A 12342-nucleotide genomic window follows, 5' to 3' on the forward strand; every position below is an offset into this window, starting at 1 on the left:
CATGCTGCACAGATCACGCACTTGATTTTGGCACCCCGTCAAATGCGACTCCTCTAATACAGAATACAGAACTATGCACTGACAATCAAGCACCAAAATGAAACTAAAAGCAAAGCAGAATGGAAATCAGGCAAGTCTCAAAATCAGTGGTTCATGGTTTTTCTGATCAAAATCAGCATCAAAACATCTGCTGATCAAGAAGAGAAAACCCTGATACTGAAGTAATCCCATAACTCTGCATCCTTTTTTATCATTCTTCTGCAAATCAACCATTTAATATCAGCATTTATTCACCTCTGTCCATCTCTTGCATTCTTTTGCTTTGGTAGCAAAATGGAAATCCTGATGGGCAGCATGACAGAAACCTCTATTCTAGTTCCTACTCTTGTTGAGACACTGGTTGCAATTCTTTGCTAATCTTTTAGTCATAACTTCTGCGTTTAGGACTGTGGTGGGACATGGACATCCCCTGATCTTGGCCAGCTGGTCACCCATAGCATGAGAAGAAGCCTTGACTGTGGCAGTGTAGGATTGCTCCTGATGATAGTGGCTCCTATTTCTGCTTGCTTGTCCTGTCACACCTCTAGGCAGAGCACCACCAGCCAGAGTCCCTGAACTTGCTGGACCTGTTCAAGGACCAGAGGATGCTGTGGGTGTGCTCTCTGTCATGCCGTCTTTCACCTCCCTGTTTTCATTTTTTCACCATTACTCCTTCTTTTTATCATTTGTTGCCTTCCATGTCATCTCATTATCCTCTGGTCTCATCTTTGTTTTTCAAGGAGGTGGAGAGGGAGGGGAACAGAAGGAGTCAGTGACTGTTCCTAGTGCAGGGGACTGGTGTAAGTAGCAGCCAGCAGCAGTGGGAGGGAGAATCCTAACCCCAAGTCAGCAGTAGTGCCCAGAGCTGCAAGACTAGGAGGTTGAGCTGTGCCACACCTCCTGTCTTACACCACAGAAGAGGAACACCGTGGTACATTTTCAGGTGCCTTACCACACCAAGACAATGCACTGCAATGAGTGTGCCTCACAGGTGACAAATTGCGTACTTCTAGTCTCACTTATCTTTGGATAGTAAATCCTCTGCCCTCGTACAGGCAAATCCTAAGTCTGCCTCCTTGATTTGGCTCCAGCACTTTCTCCACAAGTGTAACTACTACACACACATACACACAAGATTTCTGGGGAAATATTTAACAGAAAAGTCTGTTAAATTATTTTTATAATATTATAAAGTCTTACAGTGAGATGGGTTTATAACAGTTCATCTTGAACACCTGGAGGTTTTTCATCATATTGATATTTTGTGACTTTCTTTTTTGTGGACAGGAAGATTTCCTAAATAAAAGCTGCATTTTATCTCTTGACATATACAGGGGAAAAAACAGTATTTTAAAAAGCTGCAAGAAACTCTTCCCATATTACTCAAAGTAAATTGTTAGAAAGCCACTTACCCCCAGTTGCCACAGTAATTTCACGTAGAAAATGACCATAAAATGGAAAATCAAAGGACAGATTCACTCTCTGAAAGGAACATCAGAAAATAAAATCATTATTGAGCAGAAAGGTAAGAGGAAACAAGATGGAACAGTCCTCCACTTCAAATATCTGTTTCATTGCTTTTTATTTTTCACTGAAGCCTTGCTATTCTTTTTGAATTTGGAACTGGTAATAGCTACTGGAAACAATTCTGTGTAGCACTTGAACACCTGAAAGCAGTAGATCTTCATAATTAAAGACTTCAGAAAATAAAATACATTAATAGACATTGTAACTCATTCATAAGAATAAAATTAATAAAGATTTATAGAGTTTTTCCTTAAAAAAAGTTGCTTTAACCTCTTTCTTAAGAGGAGTCATCAATATCTAAAGCCTTAGCCATACCTACATTTTACAGGATGCCTCCTACCCTGGCTGCTGATCATTTGCTCCTCCATCACATGTGCCTTCAGATTCAAGTGCTCACCCTGACATCCTGCAGCTACCTGGGTGCTTATCTAATGAAGGCTGGTCACTGGAAGGCAATTTCTCCACTAATCCCATATGACACCAGTTCCTAAACTTTTCTATACTGTCAACTAGGAAACAAAACGATGTACAAAGAAATATTCAACAGAAGCAACAACAAACTCTACATAAGGTACTTACTGCAAAATAAAAATTAAAAAAAATTGTTTGTATAAGCCTACAGATGACTACCCTCTATAAGGTGAATTCATAGCAGGGAACTGTAATTCGGGGAACAGACTTTTCTCAACTAAGCTTGCTATAAAGCATCATTCAAATTCAAACTCATTTTTCCTCTCTACCTATGGTTTTCTCCTTTTCTACCTATTCACTACTTTCCCAAAGCTCGCTAAATATTGTGGTTGATCTTATCACCTCATGTGCTATCTGGTTAAACTCTGAATAAATCAGGAGTTATGGTACAAAGGAATGCTGAAATCCCAGTAAGGTCTTTCCATAGTTTAAATATAATATTCCATGAAAAACACATCACTTCCATAATGGTCCAAATCCCAGATAGAAAACAGGCATGAAGCCCATTATTTCTTATTTAGGAGGAATTATTATAGTAAAAACTCAGTGTGAAGGTGGGTTGTTGGTGACTGTCCCTCAATCCTTCGATGTCTCCACTTAAGTATGCACAACAGCTCATACATTTTAAAAAAGAGGGGGAAAAAAGGAAAAAGGAAATCACTTTTTGTTTTTATTTTCCCTACCATTATTTCTGTCCTGGGTTTATTATGTTCAGATTATATCTGAGTACTTCTTCTCTCAGAAAGAATTATGCTTACATCCACCAGAAATGTTTAAAGACTTATTTAGCATGAAATTAGCAGCTGAAGATTTACAGTAACTTTAAATTAGATTTACGTTCCACTTAAGTGGAAGACAGAATTTAGACAGGATTTATTAGCACATTTTTGTTTGTTTTTAATTAAAATGCAAAATCCATTTGCATTGTGTTAATTGGACTGAGTGGGTTCTAATGACCTTTTCTGTATATACATAAATATGGATGTGCCACTGAACATTTCTAATCAAAATGGCATATGCAAAAGACAACTAATGAATTAACTTAAACAAATGTTCTTTCACCATGTCCTAAAGTTTTCACTGCTGAAGTGTATGCTATGTCTGTGTATGCAGTCCATTTAAATTGTCCTTGCTCTACCAAACATAATTTCCAAGAACTCTGTTAAAACTACCAATTCGCTGACCAAACCATCCCTCTTTCCTTTGTCTGCTACCCTCCATTTTACCTAGTAGCATTAGCTTGCTGAATACACAGTAACCATGAAACTGCTTCAAATCAAAACTGACCCCTTAGCAATCTTCTCAACTGCTGTAATATAAACATTAATATAAAGATTTTTACAATAAAAACTTGATTATTTGCCCACTCAAGCCAGATACAGGTCTCCCACTGACTTAAATCTAAAAAGGATGCCTTAAATTCTGACAATGTAAAAATGTTTAATGTAGACAGTTTAGCATAATACTGTAATAAGAAGTCACTAAAAGTGTGCTTTCACTTTTGCTGCTAGAAAGTATTTTTTTTCAGAAAAGAAATCAGAATTTTTAACCCGCTGAAATAAAAATGTTTTCTTCATACTTAATGATCAAATGGACTGTGAGAAAAGGGAATTGAGTTCTCAACTATGAGGTATCCTGTATCTAGTTCAGTGTTTGAGTGATCAGCTACTAGATATCTAAACACACTGAATATCCAAGCCACTCCTAAAATTTTATTTTATGGTTAAGAATATGGTGGTCATATGTTAAGAAACAATCCTTACTATTAGTGATGTAAATCCTGTAGTGTTAGACATTTTAATTGTTCCATTAATATATGTGTGTTACTTTCTGTAACCAATTTCTATGCCATTTGTACAATCGAATCACCTCATGGATCTTCTCTTTATTACTTTTCCTGTAAAAGCAAAACCACCTGACAGCTTCTGGGAAATCTTAGGGTTATATATTTCAAACTGAAGGAAAACACACAAATTAAGCGTAAAAGTTTTACCATTCAAAGAATCCCCGACATTGTTAAATGAATTCACTGATTCTTAACATATAATAATTTAACTCCTGATTCTACTGTCAAATTGGAGAATAATGTTTAGAAATTATCAGCGTGTAAATCACTGAGTCACAAATGATGTTCAAAATGGCCTTTAAAAAGAATAATGACAAAGTTTATCTCTATGGAAGGGAAAGGAAGAGATTGCTGCTCAGTTATGTATGATCATTTCAGAATATATGACTCTAGAGTTGTACAGTTATAGAGAGCACATCTCTGTTAAATAACTTCATTGTGTAATACATATGAATGTTGTTTGCTCAGATGCATAGAAGAAATCAATTATAGATGTATAAATGAAATATAAAACCTGATGGGATGACTCACTGATACTTTTTCATCATTCAGGAAGGACATAAACCTCTGAAAAAGAGGTCTTTAAAAATGTATGTAGACATGGCTACAGGCACTTAAGTTCACAGTCCAAGATATTTGGGTAAGTATGAAAAGAGATGGATATCAGAGTTCTAAACCATGCTGAATGCTCCTCCACACTGATCCCACACCAAGAAAAAGAAATTGCCTCATTCTAAACCTCAGTTTAATAACTTCATTAAAATGTCCGCCTTGGAATTGACATTTTTTAGGTGTATAATTTCAGAATCCAACTGGAAACAAAATTGCTTACAACAAAGATGTGGAAGGGTGTCGTCTTCACTAACACTTAAACACAGGTTAAAGTTTCTCAAAGGAATTTCACTAATGTTTAGATCTCACTGTCACAAATTACTTTTAATAGGGAAAGATGTTATACCTTTTATATGTATTTATAAATATTTTAATACCTTTTTTTTTTTGGTATATTTCCATTCTCTCCCTCAACACAGAGCACCAGGAACCCACATGAAGCTGGCAAGGCAGACAATAAAGATTTTCACTTTTAGGTGCCCTGAGGTTTTTTTCTCATTAGAATCAAATTCTTTTAAGAAAATAGCTTATACAATGTTTTATTAAATCTACCCCAAAGACATATAACTGCCTGAACCCTCTGTTTTTGCATTATCTCTGGCTCCTTACAGTCTTTTTGACTATGAGGAATATATTTTTTGAATTGGACTCTTTGTCAGTCACATGCACTGGATTTATCATGTCATTCTGCTTTTTGTATTCTGAGTTAAATATCACAGTATTTCTTCCAGCCACCTCTTGCATTTCTCTGAGCCAGTCACCTGTCTTGTGACAGGGAGCAAACAAATAAACTCAGAGAAAAGATGAATTAAACTTGGGTTTTCTCTCAGCTTTAAAACTGTTAAGCTCATTTGCATCTTTAAAAACAGTACGACTTTTAATTAAGGTGTCCACTAGAATTTGTTTTAAACTGGCAAAACCCAAGGACTTTTTGTTGGAGCTAAGTTGGTAAATGGATGAAACGAGATCCTCATGAACCACAATTCTGAGTTGTAATTTTCTGTATTTAATTTGTACTGATATTGGCTCTTCTATGTATGCAACTTCGATCCACAGGTGAGAACTGAGAATACAATTTGTAAATCATACAGTATTCTATTTCACTTCCAAGTTTGTAAGCCTGTTATTTTCATATCAATTTTACCAGGCAGCATGATTACAATAAGTTAAATATGATTGTTGTTTATGTTCTGTGATATTTATTTGTCAATAATCTAAAACTGTGATCACATCACTTCTATTACTATAAGACATTCTCGTGACTTTTTTTTCAGTTGTCCCAAAAGGAAAAGTAAGTGTGACACCTCATGCAAAATAGAAGCGAAAACACAGATACATTCCATGGGAGATTTAAACTTCAACTTCATCCTGAACCCAGTTCTGTTGTTATTGAACTCAGTGGTAAAATTCCCTTCTACTTCAGGAACACAAGTAGTTTACTGTTTGATAGCTTGTGATCCTCCTGAACCGAGAAAAATTTTAAATCTATCTGTAAAGGTATCTCTAAAGGACTTTTATAGCATATTCAAAAACACAACTTGGAATCACTTGATAGCAACACTGTAAAGACTTTCACAGCTTAACTAAGATTCAAAGATATAGCTCTGTGAACAGTAGTCATCATACTTAGTAATACTACTCTGTGGGTCACTGGTGAAAACATCAATGTTAGTCAAAGAAGAAAATGCTATGATAACTTACTGCAGCTTGACGATGCGTATTGGAAAGGATCCCATGAATCTTTACTTTGTCCTTCTCCATCTGGTCTATATTGACCCACAAATCCCGGCTGGTAGAATCATATGGGCCATACGTCCTTGAAGTATAATAATTATGATCTGTATCTTCCTGAAAGGGGGAAAAAACACAGATTGATATGGAAGATGCACATTAGTTTTACGTAAAACTCTCCCTTGAAATACTGAGTCCTGTCGCTTCTGGGAGCAGCAGCAACATGTACACTGCAACTCAGTAATAAAGGAAAAAATGTACAAATTGCAAATGTGTTGCAAAAACACATTCTGCTTCTAACCACTAGCAGTTGACAAGGCAGTTACCTCATCCAATCATCTTATATTATGACGAAAATGTTCACTATACCCAAATCCCAATCATATACTTCCTGTAATCACATCAGTGAAATCTATGGCAAAATGTTTGATGGCTTTTGAGGCAAGATGGCCAGTTAAGTTCCTTAATAATGGACACGCTCTAACAAAGCAACGAGCAGTATTCACAGTTAACACCTTAAAAACAATGTGGTTTTCAACATTTCTGAACATAATTCACTAGACTATCCTTTATAAGAATATCCAAAAAAATTTCTGACAGCTATAGGCTTACAATGCTATTTTATTTTAAATCTCCAAAAGTTTGCTTTACTGTAGATTTGCCATTCAGAGACAAAGACATATATATTTGTGGAAGAAAGTTTCCTAATTATCATGGTCTTTAAAATTACAGAAGTTGCTGTTATGCTCATGTCACAGCAAATTTCTGTCAAGGTCAGTAGCTGTGAAGGCCTGTACTTTCCTGTCTAAAACAGAGAAAGGGGAAAAAAAAAAGTGTGTGGTCTGAAATGAGCAATGAAACAAATCTCAGATTTCCAGTCTTCCTTTACACATCCAAGCTGTTGTAACCATAAAATATTTAAACCAACAACACTGCCAGCTTTCTGTTGAAAAGCTTGAAGTAATACTACAAAAGTAGTACATGCTAGTGTCAGTTCCTTCCTTGCTTCCACCTCCTTTGAGATAAAGCAAATTAAACAAGGCCTCAATTATAGTGTTTTAAAATAAGAGTAAACTTAGAAAATAAACAGTACTCTCAAAAATGGAAGAGGTGGACTTAGAATTTAGAATTACCCTGGTGATGGAGAAGTTCCTCTCCTGCAGTACCTCTTATTCCCAGCCAGCAGCACAGGACTACTGTCTCATCAGACCATGCTGCCATGCAGACCTGACACTCCCTCCCCACAGCCCACTCCCCAGAACATACACAACCTATTCCTGGTGACGTGATCCTGAGCTGAAGACATACTTGATAAGAACTTATATTCTAGATGAAACTATTAAGGTCCTAGTTTAAAATATATTGACCATAAATTCTGTTTCAGCTGGATTTCACCCTACATTAACATCATTACTGATGCATTTTACTTTAGCTGTTGCAGATATAATCAGGTTACTTTCTCCTTGACACTTTCTGTATCATCTGCTGTACTTTCTATGCCAGGATGTACTTTATGTACCCAGTAAATCTCAGTGACACCTTTGAAGCAACTTCTAACAACTTCAGCAGCTCTAGGTAAGTCACACAAGTAAACATAATTAAAACTATACTGTCAGGAAGATGACAAAAGCCAGCCAGCTTAGAAATTCTTTCCTCCTTTAATGGTCAACAGAAACGGTTATTACTGTCATGTATAAAGGAGGTACAGTAAATTAAAAGGTTTTGAAAACAAATATATATTTTCCCTGTTTAATTTATCATTCTGACAAAATTTCCATAGAAAATAAAAATTGCATTTGAGGCTCAAGGAAAGGGTTCCAAAGATAAAGAAGAAATAATTACTAAAATAGTTTGTTTCAGATAAACATGCAATATTTAAACCATAGTCAAAACTCCGCAAAATTTTTAAATTTTTCCAGTTTTTCATAACTAATAATGCTACTCCAGTTAACTATTAGTATCTAAGCCTCCACCTCCACAACTGGAAGGCTCTAGTGCTGAGCCTAGTGTGTAGCTCTATACAAATGCTTTAAATGGTATCTTGATCCATGCTCAAAGAAGATTCATCATACATTTTGTAAATCAAAAACTTTTATTATAGCCTTCAGCTCAATATTTTGTCAGTGTGAGGACTTACTCATGTCTACCAAACTTTCTGTATAAAAAATGAAGTCTCATTTAGTATTTTAATTCAAGTTAAATAACCTTAGATACTTCTGGAAGGAAACAAATTCACTTCTACTTGGATATTAGAAGGAAGACAGAATTCCTCTTACTCCGAAAAAGCTTCATACCTTCATGCAGAGGTATTTTATGAAAATACTATTAATTATTTCTCTCTCACATCCTAATTTTTCTTAATCCCATCTGTAAAAATTTACAATCTGACTACAAAAAGGTTCATGCAGCTAACTACTGAAGTTAATCTGAGCAGCTCAGGAGCCCTCAGTAAAGTTAGGATCCAAGCTTGTGTTCCAAGTTACTGCCTTCATGGTTTCTAAATTGTATTACTATGGAAATAGAATTCTTGGAGTCTTTCATAAATATGATTTTATTGGTATCATTAGATACCTACGAGTTTTCATTCTGTCAGACCTGTTTATATGGTTTGGTTCATTGTCCCTGCTTATAACGCATTCCATCCCCTACAGGTACTACATGCGTAAGAAGATGCAAAAATGCTTCAAAAATTATAATGAATTTGCATGTAAACTACTGAATTAAGAAAATAATTTTAATAGTTATATGGTACAGATGTAGAGTTCTGCTGGTAGCTAGAATTCTATATAAATGCACTTATGAAGAGAAACAAACTTTTCAGTGTCTTTTAATGATGTAGAAGCACATTACTGAAAGGAAGATCATTCACAGCAAGTAGAGAACATACACATTAATACTTCAAGAAAGTTTTTCTTTTTCCTTTGTTTTTCAGGTATGGATATGAGTGTTATCTCCCACTGCTTCTCTAGTTGTACAGTTCTGTGCAAATACTGCATATGTATGAAGTACATAGCACCTTTATTCTACTGAACAGTACAGCATTAAAGCAAAGGATTTTTCCAGACATTTTTTTCACCAGCTGTGAGGATTACTGTCAGTAACCTCTGTGAGTATAAAAGGAATATTTATTAGAACCTCTCTCATAACAATTGTCTTTTGGGGAAGGAAGTTATTTTTAACCTGAGGCCATCCTTGATGCTGAGTTGCCATCTTACTGTATATTGTAAAGAAGATTAATTTCTTACAGTTTTCACAAGGGATATTTTCTGATGACATCTTGCCTATATTCCCATATTTCTCCAAATACAATTGAATTTTCTCAGGAAAGCTGAATGCATGTACTACTTGTAAAAGCTCAGCACAACTGAAGTTTAAGCCTTTTTTAAATTCTTGGTGTTCAGTATTTGTCAAATTCAAATCCAATTCAAATACTGAACATCCATTCCATATGTTACTTATATGGACACTCCCAAATACAGTCCAAACACCATTTCTTCAATAACTGCTGTCCCTTAACAGATTAGGGTGATCTGTCACAATCAAGATAACATAAAGTAATTATATGTGATATTTAAAAGTAACAACTACATTATACCTCTGAAATTATTTCAGATTATTAACTGGGATTCTGGCCAAAGATGTCTATGAAAGTAGTACTGAAACAGACATGAAACAATAAAGTTCCCTCTCAATGAAGTAAGACACCACGATTCAGTGATGTAATCACATATGTAAACATTGGACTTTTTAGGTTTAATTCTCTTCCTGACATATTTTTTCTTTAAGACAAATGAAAAGGTACTATAAATCTCTAGGAGATGGAGGATATTATCAAACAAGGTTTTAGGAATAAGAGCCTTTGTTGAATCCAACTGCATGAATATTTTACTTCTAAATACTGGATTCAATTTGATCCAAACCACAGACATTACTGAACAAGAAGCTCTGCCAGCTGCTGAGCTCTCTCTCTTTAAGGCAATAACTGAAGAAAGCTGATAACTTCAACCAGAGAAAAAGCAGCTGGTACACCCAGGAATGAGCTCTGCTATTGCCCAATAGTATGTTGTAGAAAAACCTCTTACTGTCTCTGTAGTTGAAGGAAGAGAGTAAGGCATTCACAGAGTAAATCATTATAGATCAGCCAAACAGATGGCAGTTACATTCCAGTAGATTAAGTCTTGGCTGTCTTCTCCCAGTACTGGAAGACTGTTTATGACATTACCAATCAAAAATCAATCATCCCATCCGAGGCTCCTCATCTTCAGATATTTGTGGTCAAGTGTTGTGAGTTATTGCTAGGTGCAATAGAAAACAATGAGACTGCATTTGATAACTGCTGTCCCTTTAAATATACTATTTATTGAAATTGCACTTCCAAACTTCAGTTGAGATAACAGCACAATGAAAAAAATATGAAGCCCTCAAGGACATGCTTAATTTTATCACTTTAAAAGGAAGGTGTGATATCTGATTGTTAACAAAATACATTAAAAAATTGCCCAAATATTGCCAAACTCACAGACAAGGACTATTTTTAAATTAACTGAAATTGTTGCTAATATTTTTCCTAAATATTAATTCTGAGAAAATTGATCACCTATTACTAAGTTCAGAAAGTCATCTTTAAGCATTTCTTGATTAATAGTGTATGAAAGTAATCAGAGAATTATGCTTTCTAAAAGGTGCATTTGTAGACTAAAATGGAAACATTGAAAGGACAAAACAGGCAATTCTATATTTTTTAAACAGACAATTTTTCAGCAAGAAACCAAAGATAATAATACTTCTTTGGATATTTAGAGGAAGGAAACAAACTAGCAATTAAAATTATTTCCCTAAGGAATAAGGCAGCTCTGGTGATCCATTTTGCAGACATACAGCAAAAACAGCTTCCCCAAAACTATTTGCACTCTTACCCAGTCTCATGTAATGTTTGCTATTCTCTTACAGTATCTGTGCCTATCATACAGCTAAAATTGACTTCTGAATTGTTTCAGACTTTTGCTAGAAAATTGCTTTTATATTTCTGAATATTATTAGTCCCCACCAGCCAAAAGCAGCACAAGGGGGAGAACAGAGATGATAGCTTGTGTAGGACTTGAGACAGCTGTGCATTGGAGCTGATGGAAAGCCTCTTCCCAATAGCACGTTTTTGGGCACCAAGAAGGGGCAAGAGAAATGCACGTTCATACTCTGCATTACCTGGGCAGGGGAAGCATGTGTGTATGGTGTTGCAACTCATTTTTCCTCATTTATTTACATTTTCCTTAGGCAGGGACTGACTGAGACAGGAGCAGGTGTTAAGGACACATGGAGAATACCCCTAATCTAACAGTCATTAGCACAGGAGATGAGACAATACAAGATAAGATCACCTCTCCTGAGATGAGGTCCTAGTGGGAAGATTAAGACCAGAGAAAATGGGGAAAGAGACACTTTGTATGCTGCTGTCATATAACTCATTTTAACAGGGAGTACCATAATTACAATCATAACATAGCAATCCTATGTTGCAATTTTACAGTTTTATAGGACCTAATAATCTAAGAACCCTAAGGAGTTCTTGATTTGAACTGGTCTGTCAAAATGTGAAAGCTCTAATTTCAGCAGATAAGATATATGTAGACTACAACATCAAAGTCTTACAGAGGACATGTATAGGGGCACAGAGACAAACCTATGATAGATTCCTTTTGTTGTTTTTCATGTGTTTTTTTTTTTGTTTTGTTTTGTTTTGGTTTTGGTTTTGTTTGGGTTTTTTTTGTTTGTTTGTTTGGGGGGGGGTTGTTTTTTTTTTAATATCTGAAGTGGAAAAAAACTAAGGGAATATATATACAAATACGGGCATAGCATACCTGCTTCACATCAACAATCAGCAGAACCTGAAGACAGCCTGAGACCATCACTGTTGATTACACAAGCCCTAGCAAAATCCATTTTGAACAGCTAATGCAACGACTAATGAATGAGGGGAACCGAATCTAATAGAAGAGGAAATTCTGTGTCTGAGTGCACTAGGGTCAAGAACTTCATCTTACATTATATTCTCCAAGAAGAGACTACACAAGTGCTCTGCGGAGTCTTGAAAGCTACTGTGTGTGTGTAGAAGTCCTCAA

The 12342-nt window shown here is 35.6% G+C and overlaps 1 protein-coding gene across 1 annotated transcript in view; it reads right to left on the minus strand.

The window, feature by feature from the left end:
* The window catches only part of PLXDC2 (plexin domain containing 2), a 257174-nt gene that overhangs the window by 115481 nt on the left and 129351 nt on the right, over positions 1-12342 (minus strand). The window contains exons 3-4 of the mRNA XM_027720564.2: positions 6197-6343; positions 1452-1521 (exon numbers count right to left, since the gene is read on the minus strand). Of these exons, the coding sequence (XP_027576365.1) occupies positions 1452-1521; positions 6197-6343 (217 nt within the window). The remainder of the gene's footprint in view (positions 1-1451; positions 1522-6196; positions 6344-12342) is intronic.

Source organism: Pipra filicauda, unplaced genomic scaffold (genome assembly GCF_003945595.2).
Source record: "Pipra filicauda isolate LSUMZ 115617 unplaced genomic scaffold, ASM394559v2 scaffold65_size3143899_pilon, whole genome shotgun sequence".
Classification (NCBI taxonomy): domain Eukaryota; kingdom Metazoa; phylum Chordata; class Aves; order Passeriformes; family Pipridae; genus Pipra; species Pipra filicauda.